Below are 15,074 nucleotides of genomic sequence, written 5' to 3' on the forward strand. Positions count from 1 at the left end.
TTTTATCGTCTCTTGGGATAAATTGATAAGAAATTAAATTTGCTTATAGTTGATTTTACCATACAAAAGATCCAAAAGGAAACAATTAAAAAATACAAATAAAATGAAGTGGAAAATTTAATCGCGTCCTAACTTTAATTAAAATACCACTGAAAATATCAACTTACAAAAAAAAGGAAAATCTATTGATAGCGAATTGATTATATACCATTTTGGAAATCCCTATAATATAAATAATTTATCAAAATATTTAAATTAAAAACAAAATTTTTAAAATGCAAAAGCTAATTGTATTTGTCGCAGCTGCTTTTATCATAGCATCTACTGCTGTTTTGATAATTGAATCATAATCATCTGTTGAAGAAGTTATTATCAACAGTGACATTATAGCTGCTCAAAAATGGTAAGAGTTCCTTAAAAAACACTCAATCACCTACAAGACTATTGAAGAAAAGCTTCACAGATTTGCCGTCTTCAGAGATAACCTTAAAAAAATTGAAGGACACTCAAACTATGGCATAACTAAATTCATGGACTTAACCAGTGAAGAATTTTAATAGAGATATCTCAGATTAAAGACAAACACTATTAAAAGATAAAACTTTAAATCAAATCCCAAAAATGCTTAGTTAAATATGAAATTAGGTGATGATATCATCATTGACTGGACTAAAAAAGGTGCTGTTACTCCTGTTAAAGATTAAGAATAATGCGGTTCTTGCTGGGCATTCTCTGCTACAGGTGCATTAGAATCTGCTACTTTCATTTCTACAGGAACTCTTCCTTCTCTCTCTGAACAAGAACTAGTAGACTGCTCTACCTCTTATGGAAATGAGGGTTGCGATGGTGGTGATATGGATGCCGCTTTTAAGTTCATTCACGATAATAACATTGCAACTGAAAAAGAATATACTTACAGAGGTTTTGACCAAAAATGTAAAGGAACTTAGTATCCTACAACTTATGGACTTTCATCCTTTGTAGATGTATAATCATGTGATGAATTAGTTGCTGCTATTTAACAATAGCCTGTTTCTGTTGCAGTTGATGCTACTAACTGGCAATATTATGAATTTGGCACATTCAACGACTGCTTTGATAATCTAAACCATGGCGTATTGCTTGTTGGTTATAATTCTAAAACCCACCAATGGAAAGTTAAGAATTCTTGGGGTACTTCTTGGGGTGAAGATGGTTACATTAGACTGGGCGCCTCTACAAAATACCTAAATACCTGCGGTATCTGCGAATAAGCTTCATACCCTATTGTTTGAAATAAATTTAAAAATGTAATAAATTGATAATTCAATAATTATAAGCAAAGTATTATATATTTTAGATTTTTATAATGATATAAAATATTTTAATTTTTTTAAATTTGTGATCAAAAAATATTTACATTTTGAGTTAATTATTTTAAAAGATTAAAATTAAATATAATTTTATTTCCCAAAAAAAATAATAAACAATCAAACAAACAAATAAACAAAAAAATTCACCATTTTTAGAATTTAAAAGAAACTATTTAATAAAGGAAAATAATGTGACAGATAGATTGATTTTAAATAAAAATTGAAAACTTTAATTATAACAATAAAACTGATATCAAATAATTTGATTATTGACCTGAAATAAAATTACAATACTATTTAATAAAGTCACATAAATAATACCTAATATAAAATTAATCCATTTAATTTTTTTATGTTAAATAAAAATCATTAATTATTAATTAATTGTGTAAATTTTTTTACATAATGATAAAGTGAATTAATTAACTTAATCGACTTTCTTTATTTTCAAAAAGAATAATTCTTCTTTCACAAAAATAGAATGTATGCTGAATTATAATTTTTAAAATAACTGATGTTTATAATAAATATATTAATATACTTATTATTTTGTATATTTTAAAAGAAGAATAGTGAGGCTGGTTTTAAATTTTTTTCTAACATTTTTTATGCCTATGTGTTCTTTAAATATCTATTTTTACAACTTAAATTTTCTGCTAAAACTAATATAAAATATCTAATAATGGTAATATTATGAATAAGTAAGAGCAAGCATTATGAGACAAATTTTTATTTTAATTGAATTTCCATGATTATTCATATAAAAAATGTAAATTAATTATTTATAAATAAAATAAGAGCTTTTCAAAAATTAAAAGCTAAATTTTTTTCATTTTTATTAAGAATTTAATTTAAGTAAACATTCAAATCAAAAGGTTTTTATATTTTTGGCATTGATTTTAACATTTTATGAAAAAATTGTTTTAATTTACTTAGTAAAATAAGGGAAAATTGCATAAGATAAAATCTGGTTAGAGATAGGGTTGATTTTGTTCTGAAATAAAATTACTTCTGATTTTAATATTATTGCTTTTGATGAATTAATTGTTTCTTTTGTTTTTTTCTACAGTAAAATTAACTAAAAGACTTTCATATGATGATATATTTAACTTTTTAAATTCACTAAAAACCTCATAAAACTTGATAAAAGAAATAGTAAATAATTAATAAAAATCAAAATTAAAAAGATAAAAAATGGAAGAAATAAAGAGAGCAAAATTCAAATTTATTAACTTCAAATAATTAACTGAGATGTAAAATGAATAAAGGAAGAAACAGATATACGAATAAGATTATGAAGAGTAAAGATGTAAATACAAGATTTTCAAATACGATAACAACTATGATTGTTTATTTTCTTATAAAGAATACATAAAAAACTTTTAAAACTAACTAAACTCAAATTAATAAAATTTCTAATATGAATAAACCTCTCCTTCTGACAATGTATATGATGAAAATGAAGAAGTTACTAACTTTTTGTAATAAAACAAAAAAAATATTTACAAAAATATTATAAAAAGCTTTAAAAGACACATTAAAAATTGCATAGATCCTGTTTTATAAAAGCTGTACGAAAATCTTACTTAAGAAATATGCAGTTTTTAGAAAATATAGCAAAGCATATAAAAAAATTTAAAAATCGAAGGTAGGTGCAATTTAAAGTTAAAGAATTTATTAACAAGCTAAAAATATTCTAAAATTTTTATTTATTACCTTACGCATTCAGAAAAACTTTGGCTATAAAAATCTAGATTATCAAATAAGGAGGAGTATAAGCATTATATTTCTTTAATTTTGAAAGCAAACTAGTAAAAAATACTAATTCAAAATACTCAGCATTATAACAAAAAAAGATAATAAAATTATAAATGAAAATTATGACGTATATTAATTAATTTCTTGTTTTCATTCAAAAATTAGTGTGTTATGTATCTGTAAACCACATAATTTTGTTTAATAAAAAGAGTAAATTTTACTATTTATTTGAATAGCTTACAATTTTCTTGCCAAATTATTTTTATTTTGTTGTTAAGAAACGCCTTTATGATAATAATTTAAGTAAAATAAACTTGTTTGTTTTTTTCATTTTATAAAATAAAAAAATATTAATTTTTTTTTTAAGTGTTTTTTATTAAAGTTAAAAAAAAAATAATTTTCATTTAGTGGATTTTATAAAAGTTCATTTAAAACAATTGCTTCATAAAATATGCTTTGTATTTTTATGTAAAAACTTAATTATATCAAATATTTTTGCAAAAAAAAAATATGCTCTTTATTCATCAATTTGCTATATTTTAATAAAGTAAGTTAATCAATTGTCAAATTAAAGAATTATGTTTTAATAAATTTATTCATAATTTTTTAATTAACTTTTCAAGCCAATTACTAACTAAGTTATTGGTGATTTTAGTAAAGATGTTTAAATCTATTCAGAAGATGTATAAATAATATTTCAAAATATCAATACTCACTCAAAAATTTTTAAAAATATTTTTTATTTTGCATAAAAATAAAAGTTAAATGTACACCTTAAATTAAGTAAATGAATGTTACATGAAATATTTTTTGAAAGATTAAACATTTAAATTCACAAAAAATACAAAATGCTTAAAATTTAATACAGCCTCTTACAACAAGATTTTAAAAAATTTTTTATTTCTTATATTTAAATTTTTTATTTCATTTTAACTCAGTAGAGGCATTTAATTGATTATCATTAAAAGTAAAGAGAGCGTGCTCTGACACTGAGTAAATAGGATTTTTTACTTAAGGTTAGAATGAAGTCAAGAATTTTTCATTTTTCTACTAATTACTGACTGAGTCAACGAAACTTAAATCTGATTTGCTTTTGTAATAAGGTGTGCTTTAGTTTTACAATAGCTAAATAAATTCATCCTATCTATTTTTACGAAGCTTTTTCATAAAAATAAAAGAAACAAATATAAAACTGAGAGTTAAGAAAAGAGGCAGTGCCACCAATCCTGTAAATTTAAGCCATTCTTTCATAGACTAATCATTTGTATCTATAATTGGATTTACAAAAATGGCCTAATTGCATACAGGTATCATATATTTATTATTTGTGCAAACCTCAACAGAGGATTTATCAGAGATATCACTTTTAACTATCAAGTAAGGTTGATCGTTTACAGGGTATTCAAATAGTTTGAAATTACCATCTTATGATAAAATAATATCAAAGTATAGGTCCTAATTTTCTTATCTAAAAGACATAGAAGATAGCGCAATAGTTGGGTTAGAGCCATTTGTATAGTTGATTGATTAAACCATAGAAACGGTTTGGTTGCTTACTAAGGTAGTTTTACCCTTCAATATTTTTTTGTTGGCTTAAATTTTTTAAAATAAAAAAAATGAGTGATAAGAAAATGAGCATCAAACAACTTTCGTCTGCTTTACATAAAAGCATTAGAGATTGATTATAATAAATTTGTCAATAAATGTTGGCTATTAAATGAATGAATCAATTTTTATTTTGTATTTTTTTTAAATTAATCAAATATCAGGTAAAAATTTAATGGAAAAATAATGATTTTTAACTGGCTGATTTTAGGGCTGACAAATAAAAAATTTAGTTTACAAATAAGTTCTTTTTAAATCGATTGTTACTTGTTGATATTGTTTTTTAATTAACTTCAATTATTTTATATTCATTTTTAAATAAATAATAAAAAAGTATTCATTGAACATTTTTTTTTATTTTAATCAATTAAAATATTTCTCAAAGTTATTTTGTTTGAGATTTTTAAGTTTAGCTTTTTGTTTTTTAAGTTTTCTTAATCCAATTTGAGTATTATTGATTTTAATTCATAAAAGTTAATTGATTACAATAAATTTCATTTTTAATCAATTTATGAATTTTTCCTGATAAATTCTAATAATAATAATAATTAAAACAAACTCATTTTTATTATATTTTTTCTGCCATATTTTGGTTACAAAAATAAGAAAATTTGAAAAAAGAATGTTTTTCCTTAAAATTAAAATTTTTTTTATAATAAATAAGAATAATTTACCCTTATTTTTAAAGAGTTTACCATCAGAATCATCAGAGTCGTCACCATCCTCACCATCGTCAGAATTTTGATGAATTTTATATACCTTGAGGATACTTTAAATTGTAGAATTTCTATCAGGTATTGTAGAATTAATACTAGGTTTATTTATTTGAGCACACATTATGATAAAAAAGTTATGGTATTTGAGTATAGTTTGCTAATTATTGTTGAAATAATTATTGCACCAAGCATACTAGCTGTATGTAATAATTTTCGATATATTATCTGAATCTTTGAAATCAGAGTCATGCCAAAGCTGTTTTGAACTAATGTTTTTAGCGTCTTTCTTTTTTATTATAGCATATGGATCTTCCGATTAGAATGTTGTAAACTCTAAAATTGAAAATTCATTAATAATGATAACGCTCGAGTCATATGTGTTAGGCTGGAATGTAATTTAACTCCTCAAATGTGTAAAAGGTTATAAATATGTTTAATATGATTTAATAAAGCTGTTGAACAAATCAGAATATATGTCTTCGTAATATGCATTGAAAACTAACTTTGCATTTCCTGTACTTTGTTTAGTGCTACTTTCACTGATTATAATTAAAACAGAAAAATATTTTAAATATATATTTTGCTATTTACGAGATTAACTAATTAACTATAATAAATAATTAATTACTTTTATTAAATGGGAGGCAAAGATAGCTTGAGCAAAGCGAGGATAACATATCTCTCCCCATCATCCCAGCCTATGTTAAAAATGAAATCTTTAATGACCTATTTGCTTTGATTTTCCTCTATAACTAATCTTGCTTAGTTAGGATAATGTTAAGGGAAGCTGGCAACAAAATTGTAGACAGAAATATAGTTCAAGCCAAAATCTGCACTATTTATCTATTCTATCTCATACATTTAGAAATATGTGCTGTAAGGATCATGGCTTGACCATAAAATGTAAATGGTATTATCATGTTATGCTTTAACATCATTTGGATCTCCACTCAAATATCTCACCAACATAAATATAAAACCCTTGTTTAATAAATTAAAAAATGAATATAAATGGAATATATATCTAATGATTACAGTTAAATTATTGAGATCATCAGTAAGGGAAATAATCTAAATATTCTTAATTTGAGATTAAGATACCATAGAGTCTAAATCTTCTTCAATGAAGTTTATGTCAACATATCTAACATTATTTTTCATTGCCTATTTAATAAAAGTATTTAAATTAAAATATAAAAACAAAAATTTATTTTTTATTTATTTATTTGATTACTATTTCCCAGTCTTTCTATTAATCTTCCAACGAAGAGTAGTGGTTAATGTCTACATTAAATGTGATGTAAATTTTATTTTTGGAATCGTAATTACAAAGGAGGATATACAGATAAGTAGTAGTAGTTTAGCTAGATAAAATACTGTTCGAATAAATTTCAGAGCAATCGCATAACTTCAAATTATCAGGAAGCTTTGCTTCTAATTTTAAATTTTATTTTATTTCTATATCTGTATATTTTATTCTGAATATCTCTTTAAACTCATATTTCATATTTTGATTTATAACTAGGAGCTAGCTATCAAGCAAGTATACTATCTGATAAGGATTTCTGACAGTTTATTTAATATACCAATATGACGGAGACGAAATCATAGACAAACTTTGGTTTTAAATTTGGTCAGTATCTATGTACGCCTTAACCTTTACATTTTATTTATTTAAAGGCTATAAATAATATTCTCCAATCGAACCTTTTACAAACGTAGTATTCAGCTTTAGTTTAATGTTTTTACCATCATTTTCTAATACAGTACTGTTATTCTATGCATCATAATAAATAGGAGATTTATCTTCTTAAATCAAATTTGTATCAAAATTGCTAAAATCAGTCTAAAGAGTTATCTAAGTCTACTCAGGATTTAAGTCTGTGGACAAGTAAATAGAAAAATCAACTTGCTTGTCAGATGAGGTTTAATATCCGTCTTAATTGACTATATTAATTAATATTAATTTTTATAAATTAAAAAAAAAATTAAACTAAAAGTGCTATTTTATTTATTTTTTTTTTAAAGTTTTTTTTTATTAAAAATCAATAAGCTTAAATCTACTTTTTTTTAATTTGATTTATAAATATCATAATTAAAAAAATAAACAACTGTTTATTTCTTTAAGTTTTTAAATAAAAAAAAAATATTTTTTAAAAATATATCTGAATAATGTGAAAAATATGATAGAGTTTAGTTTTTAATAAAATTCAACTCAAAATTATTACATTTATGTTTAAAATTTCAATTTAAAAGTAAGTAATATTCCAGCTAGATACATAATTAATTAAATGGTTTTACATGTTACTTAAATATTTTAATTTTACCTTAATTAGTTTTCTGATCTTAATTTTGTTTACTGTTAAGGCTATAATCAAAGTTTAATTCTATTTATGGATAGAATATACACTTTATACTTGGAGAAGGTAATTAGAAAACTCCACAAAGAGTTCCTTCTTAGTATGGATTACCAAGAGATTGCTGAACCTAACTAAAGCTCTATTTATTAAATATAAAAGTTTAATTGATAAAAATAAAAAATTATATGAATAAAACTAAACTCTAACTTGTTTGTCTTATTGTAATTCTATTTTTCTAATTTGGTTGATCGACTAGCCGTTAATCTCAAGTGAAATCAAGTAATCCAAGTTTTTCTTAGCTTTTTTTTATAAAAAATTATTTAAATTATTTATTATTTCTAATTGTTTTTTTTCCACTATTAAATAATTTTATAATATTTAAATGATTTATATTGAAAAATTCTTACTAACGTGAAGTGAAATCATATTATTTGTAATTTGGAACTACTAATTTGTTATAATTTAGAAGTCGTAGAGATTAACTTAGCGAATGAAAATGGGTTAAATTAAGTCATAGAGAAAATAATCAAAGAGACAGTTGTTTTGGAAATCAATAAGCAAAAAGCGATATGTTTGTTTATCATCGTTTCTCCATACTTTGACTGAAAAATTATTCATGAAATTATCAAAGTCGTTGACATAAACTATATTTTTTTATTTCATTTCTTTCAAGTATACTTAGAATTTTACATCATCATTGAGCTCTGATGTTTTAATCTTATTTTAAGAATTTTATTTACTGAACTAACCAGTGAAAATATTTTGCTAAAACTGTTGAATTTAGTGGAGCATATCTTGCTTAGTAAAGTATCTATCAACAGTAATTTATTAAGAAATAAAATTCACTCTGTAAATTGTTATTCTTCCAGGAACGTTATCTTGCTAGTTATGAGCTGCAAAGATGATACCTTAGTCGAGCAAACTAACATCATAGCTGTCTTGTAGCTAGTCTGTGTCTTAAAAGGTATAGATACTAACATCTTGGATTTAATTTTAGATACTAAATATGACCATGCTTTTAATTTTAAACAGCTAAGATTAAACTATCAGAGCATACTTTATAGTGTTTGGAATACAGTAAATGAATACGAATTGTATTTTATCAAGGCTAAAATTAAGATTCAGATTAAGGTTCTTAGGAGGTGTGAAAGCTTTTCTTCTGAATTACCCAGAATTGATAGGTTTACCTTATTATGAATCATTTTATTCAGTTTGTAAATTTTTCTTTATATGGATTTTCTTTTAGTTTGACTATTTAGGTCCTTATTACAGGAAGTTACTAAACTATGGAGCATCACACTAATTCTATGGTAAAGTTGAGTTCTTTAAGTTTGTGTCAGTTGCATAGGGATTTTTCTTTCCACCTGAATCATCACCTTCAGTTGATAATTCATCATAAACGTTCATTAAAGTTAATGAAGGAGATTATTAAAGGGTATTGCTGTTTGCTAACAGTGATTTTCCAAGAGCTAAAATTTTACTACCATCAAAGATAATACTCTCTATTTTTTGACTTATTTTCATACTTTTTGATTTCTAGCATGCAGGTGTATTTTATGATAAGCCTGTTGGAGTTTAAACAGTACATTTTTCAAACCAAAAAAGGCACAAACAATTTTAGTAAAATATGTAATAATCCTCTCCAACTTGTATAGCAGCTATCACCTTCTCATCACATGGACTTAGCTTACATATATTCTCATCTAAATTCAACGTGCTTTTGTTTTCTTGCTCCTCAAGCAATACTTTTTATTTATCTTAAATTGAATCAATTTCTATTTTTAGTTTAAATAATATTTATTAAATTGTCTTTGATAATTTTAAATATTTGTTGTTTATTTTTTTAGTAAATATTAGCCATATGATAAATCAATTCAAACAAATAATAAATTCAAAAGTAAGTTTTTAAATCAAAAAAAAAACATTACAATTTTGAAAATTATTGATTATATTTTATGTAAATTTTGAAAAGTTTTCATTAAATTTTATAAAAGTTAAGGCAAAATATATCAAAATTTTGTTTAAACTTAAGATTTTGCTATCAATATAAATTTTTAAAAAAGGTTTAAGGTGAAAAATAAGATAAGAGCTATGATAATTATAAAAAGACTGTTAATATGATAAATAATAGATAATATTACCTTAAATTATAGTAGAAGAATTGTACTTAATAGCTAATGTTACATCTTATTTAGATTGATATGAATAGTTAATACCTGCTCCAAAAAACCAATCTTTAATTTCGAATATAGGCTTTGGATTAAAGAATTTCTTTTATATGTTTAATCCTACTTTAGAGATAACACCATTGAAATTTCTGGGAATCAAGTTTATCATACCTTGTACTATTTTTGTTCCAACAGCTTAGCCTTTTATAATGAATAAATTCAAGTATATTTTAAAATAAAATTTAATTAAGTTACTGCTTGGCTTAGCTTCAAAATGCATTGTTATACTGCAAGAAGAGTATGTTTCAAATTGCTTGGTATATAATTTCATAATTTATGCACTCTTCCAAGAGTATGTGGTAATTGAAAGATTGTTTTTTGCTTAAGATATTTAATCATCACTATACTTTTTAAGGATTATACTTCCAGTATCTTCACCAATTTAGAAAAGTCTTACTCTTGTTCTTATATTGCTATAGAACAAACCTGGAATGAAATAGTGAAAGATTTTTGAATAATTATTTTGTGTTAACTGCTCTAATTCGATAGCTGTTTAATTCCTAGTAAAATGTTAAATATATAATGATTAGAATAGTTTTTAACAATAACAAGTTTAAATAAATACATTTTGATACTGTTTGTGTTATCAGTTAGTGCTCTGTTTACCATCAAAAAGTAGCTCACATGACTTGGATCACTAAATTTTATTTCAATGTAGTAAAGATACTGATCAAAGTTGTATTTTATTGATCTAAAATTACTGACATTTTTAATATCAGGAATTACAAAATCTGTTTTATCTTGTTCTGATTTATGCTTATCACCATCTTCTTTATTTTCTATATGGATAGTTTATACTGAATTAACAAAACGAGAAATAGATACAGTTTGAGGGAATGTGTTTATACCAACTTGAGATGAAGAGTTAAGTTGATACATCAAAATATACATTTGTGTGTTAACTACCATGTAGTTAGGAATGCTATCTTAAATAGAAAATTCTATATCTTTATTTTTTTAGATGAACAGATTGATATACTTTTGATCATAATAGTATTTCACGAAGTAATCTTAGTTTTAGTACTGATTTGAAATGTTATCATAGATAAAGAAAAGTAGACCGTTATCATAGTCTAAAACTGTAATGCAGTTATCGATTGCTTATTAAACTCCTTGTGTTTTTATAGTAAGATCTTTGTTTTCGTCTTTAAATTTAATTGTAGGGCTCTTTCCTGTAACTGATCCATCGCTTTGTACAATTGATAAGTCATAGAATTCAAAAAAGCTCACAATATTATCCAAATAGATTTATTAGTCTGAGTTCGTTTACATAAGTGTTTCATGATACTTGCATGTACGGAAATAGTGTTAGACGTTGGTATCACTATTAAAGTAAAATCCTGTATCTTTTACGCAATTTTAATATTCTTATAAGAAGAGCTAATAACTGGCTTCTAATTACTAAAATTTATAAAAAAATTATTAAATTCAGAATATCTAAAAAAAAATGTTGATTGATTTTATTGAGTTCACTAATTTGTGGTTTGAATTAGATTAATTATAAGTAAAAATATAATTGAAATTTAGATGATTGGAAATTATTTTGATTATTATTAAACTCTTTATAATGTTCTAATGATAAGAATATGATTGATATATTTTATTATATATTAAATAATACCTGTGGACTTTAGTCAGGGCTCTTAGATTTAAAAGCAAATTTAGGATCAAAATTCAATGTAATTTACTGTGGTTGAATATTTGAAAGATCAATTCCATTAGCATTTGAGAAATCTTTAGAGTTGAATTTGTAAAGTGTAATAACATTTACTTATTTATTATTATCAAATTTTGAACACTCAAAAATAAAAGAATCGCTGCTGGCTTTTTTAAGATTCTCACAGCTGTCTTAGTTGGCAATTGGATAGGCCTAGATATTCTTAAGATGTGTAGAGGTTTTGTCTGTTTCAGTGTCAAATGAAGATGCATCATCGATGAATGTGATTAAGGTAGTATTTGAAAGAAGTCCAACAGCATTTACTTTCAACATCTTTTAGCTAGCAAATGTTATTATATTAATAACAGGAGTGTTGATTGTATTTTCATAATATTAGACAAGCTTTTCATTCTAGCTTGTTATTATTTCGACATATTCTTTATTACAATTCGTGTCAATAGTGTTTTTAAATTGATAATCTAAATAAATATCATCCAAGTCTATTAATTTATACTCTTACTCGCTCAAATAATAGCTTTGAACTTAAACATTTTCTTTAAGTGCCTAATTATCTGTTTTTATATCCTGTTAATGATTTTAAGGCAACACATTCTCACATTTAACTACACTCACTGAAAGATTAAGTACAAATACAAGTGTTAATGCAAGATATAGCTTTTGTAAACTGCTCTTCAAATAATGTTGTAAAACACTCATGTTTTTTTTAAGCGCTTGTTGGCTATTTTATTTAAATATACTTTCTTTTAATCTCAATAATGTTTTTGAAGGTGATTCTCTCTCTCTTTGCTTAATTTTTCTATTAAATAGTAGAGATCTCCCTTTTTTATTAGTTTATTTGGTTACTGTTTATAATCAATCAATGATTTCTTAGTTGTCCTCCTTTTGATTTAATAAATATTAATTTATAAATTCTTTTACTATTATTTTTAGTATTATTATCCACTTTAGAAATAATCTAATGATTCAAGAATCAAATTTCTATTCATTTTATCATATTAAAAGCATTAAAAACCTCAACCCTAAAACAAAACAAAACAAAAAACAAACAAACAACCAAAATAATATCAAAACTTTATAAATTTATTTATTTTACTACTTTAAATCATAAATAGTAATAAAACCAAAATTTAGCAAATAATCTGGATTATTTTACTATTTAATTTCCTCTTTTCAAAATACTTCATATAATTTTCAGTCGTTCATGAAATAGTTTAGTTGTTTGATAGTTTAAATGACTCTGTAATAATAATATTTATATTTTTCATTATTAAGAACAGTTCAGTAAAATTTTAAAAATTATTATTTAAAACTTTCTACAAAAAAGTATTTATTATTTTAAAGGGAAATCTATTTCAGCATAAAATTAGAGTGAATTGAATATCACGATTCAAAGGTCTATCTTGATGTAAATATATTGCTCTAAAAAGTTAAATGCTATTCATTTTATATCTTAAAACAGAATTAACATCAAATGTAATTTAAATTATTTAATTTATTAACTTAAATGGAATAATAATGTAAAAAAATAGAAAAAAGTAGCTGTTTTTAATATATTTATTTAGATTATTTTTTTTAGATGCTTTTTTTTTTAAATACTTAAAATATATTAGAAAATTAATTATCTTATTAAAACTGAGTATCTTTTTATACTATCATCAAACACTATTTAAAAAAATATCATTTTAGTTTTAGAAAAAATTAGATGGTATATTTTGATTTAGAATCAAATGTGAATCAAAAGTAAGGTTCTTATAAATTAAAAAAGTTAAACTGATCTTATAAAAATATGTACTTAATACAAGAAAATAAATATACCTAAAAAATAATTAAGATAGAACTATCTGCAATCAATTCAATATAAAAAATATTTTGTTTTTAAAAAATTATTTTTATTTATTGGTATTTTTTTCAGCTAAGTATGCTTAGAGCCTTTTTTGCTAAATTAAATGGCGAAAAGAAAGAAATAAGTTTTAAAGGCATTTTAAAAGCACTTCTTGAGATGAAATTTACACTTTAAAATACTGTTTATTTTAGTTGAGATAATAATTCATTTAGGGTTTCAATTTATTTTTCATCTAAATCTAACTCCAGTTTGTTTTAGCTACTTTAGGTTTTCAAATTATCTTAATCTGAGATAACACTATTTGTTAAGCTTTTATTTTCATTTGAACCTAAACTCTTTTTTTCCTATAACAATTAAATTGTTTCTTACAGCTTGTTTATAGATTATTCATAATTGATTTAATTTTGTTGCAATTAGTTAAGCACTTATTTGATATTTTATATACTCTAATTCTATTCTTCCAGTTATTATTTTATGTTATCTACTGTTGATTCAAATTATTTAAGTTAGATTTTGGAAGATTCTTAACTAGAAGTGTTAATGTTAATTATTTATTCTATCTATTAATCATATTCCACTTTTAGTAAATATATTTTTGAGTCTAATTCTTTATAATTGTCTAAGTTCTTTTTTTCATTAGCTTACATTTATTCCTCAAATTATTTTTTATTGGTTTCAAAATTTATCAATTATTTTTTCAATTAATTTTAATTTTCAGTCAGTTCATTTTAAGTTGATAATAATTTTTAAGTTTTTTCAGTTTAATCATTTATAATAATTTATGCTTATGTCTAACTATTTTCTAATTAAGCATTTTTTTATTGTAAAGCATTAATTTGAGTTTTTAAATCAGATATATCTATTTATTCAAATATTTAATCAAGTTAATCATTCTCTATCGATATTTATTAATTTAATATTTACTATCCTAAAAATAATTCATGATTGCTATTGTTGTTCTGACTCTCAAATTTAATTATTTTTTGTTATTATTATCCAAGTTATTTAGATTATTAAGAATTATTTTAACTTTGAAAACTATTATTAAGTGAAGAATTTATATTTTTTAACTACTCAACACTTTTATTATTTTCATAGCAATTTATGTAACAAACAATTAATTCAAATTATTTGTATTATTAATAATTCTTTCTGGATTAACTTGAAATAAAGTTATATTTTAGGCATATATCTCTTAATTATGTTAAGAATATAGTAGGATTAATATTTTTTTCAAGTTATATTTTAAAGGAAAAAAAAGACCCATCATAAGTACTAGTTGTTCCTGGCTCATCAATTAATTCATCTTTAAATTCTACTCTAGACATATATATTTTTTTTATATCTTACTTAATTAAATCGTATATCAATTCTTTTGGATATTCTTGTTTCGATTTTACGTAGTTTACTTTAATTCTGAAAGACTCCATTTTATTTGATTATTAATTTTTTTTTTTCTAGATAAATTATTTGAATTTTGATATTTTTTAATTAAATTATCTAAATATGGTTAAGATAAATTAATTCCTTAAAG

At 23.0% G+C, this 15,074-nt stretch overlaps 3 protein-coding genes across 3 annotated transcripts; 1 reads left to right on the top strand and 2 right to left on the bottom strand. All coding sequences in view use genetic code 6, as the record gives it.

Moving 5' to 3' along the window:
* Positions 1-275: 275 nt before the first annotated feature.
* TTHERM_00013200 (papain family cysteine protease) lies at positions 276-1,274 on the top strand (the record flags this gene model as incomplete). Its single annotated transcript, XM_001008299.1, has 1 exon — positions 276-1,274. The coding sequence occupies one exon, from the start codon at positions 276-278 to the stop codon at positions 1,272-1,274; it is 999 nt and encodes a 332-aa protein (XP_001008299.1).
* Positions 1,275-4,034: 2,760 nt separating this feature from the next.
* On the bottom strand, positions 4,035-12,393 carry TTHERM_00013220 (transmembrane protein, putative; the record flags this gene model as incomplete). The annotated part of the gene is made up of 12 exons (XM_001008301.2): positions 4,035-4,702; positions 5,390-5,970; positions 6,060-6,412; positions 6,467-6,595; positions 6,666-7,378; positions 7,759-7,930; positions 7,993-8,090; positions 8,199-9,566; positions 9,933-10,160; positions 10,215-10,519; positions 10,585-11,420; positions 11,641-12,393. The coding sequence occupies 12 exons, from the start codon at positions 12,391-12,393 to the stop codon at positions 4,035-4,037; spliced, it is 6,204 nt and encodes a 2,067-aa protein (XP_001008301.2).
* Positions 12,394-13,605: 1,212 nt separating this feature from the next.
* Positions 13,606-14,970, bottom strand: TTHERM_00013230 (hypothetical protein; the record flags this gene model as incomplete). The annotated part of the gene is made up of 1 exon (XM_001008302.2): positions 13,606-14,970. The coding sequence occupies one exon, from the start codon at positions 14,968-14,970 to the stop codon at positions 13,606-13,608; it is 1,365 nt and encodes a 454-aa protein (XP_001008302.2).
* Positions 14,971-15,074: the final 104 nt, after the last annotated feature.

The sequence above is a fragment of the Tetrahymena thermophila genome, assembly GCF_000189635.1.
Source record: "Tetrahymena thermophila SB210 genomic scaffold scf_8254803, whole genome shotgun sequence".
Lineage (NCBI taxonomy): Eukaryota > Ciliophora > Oligohymenophorea > Hymenostomatida > Tetrahymenidae > Tetrahymena > Tetrahymena thermophila.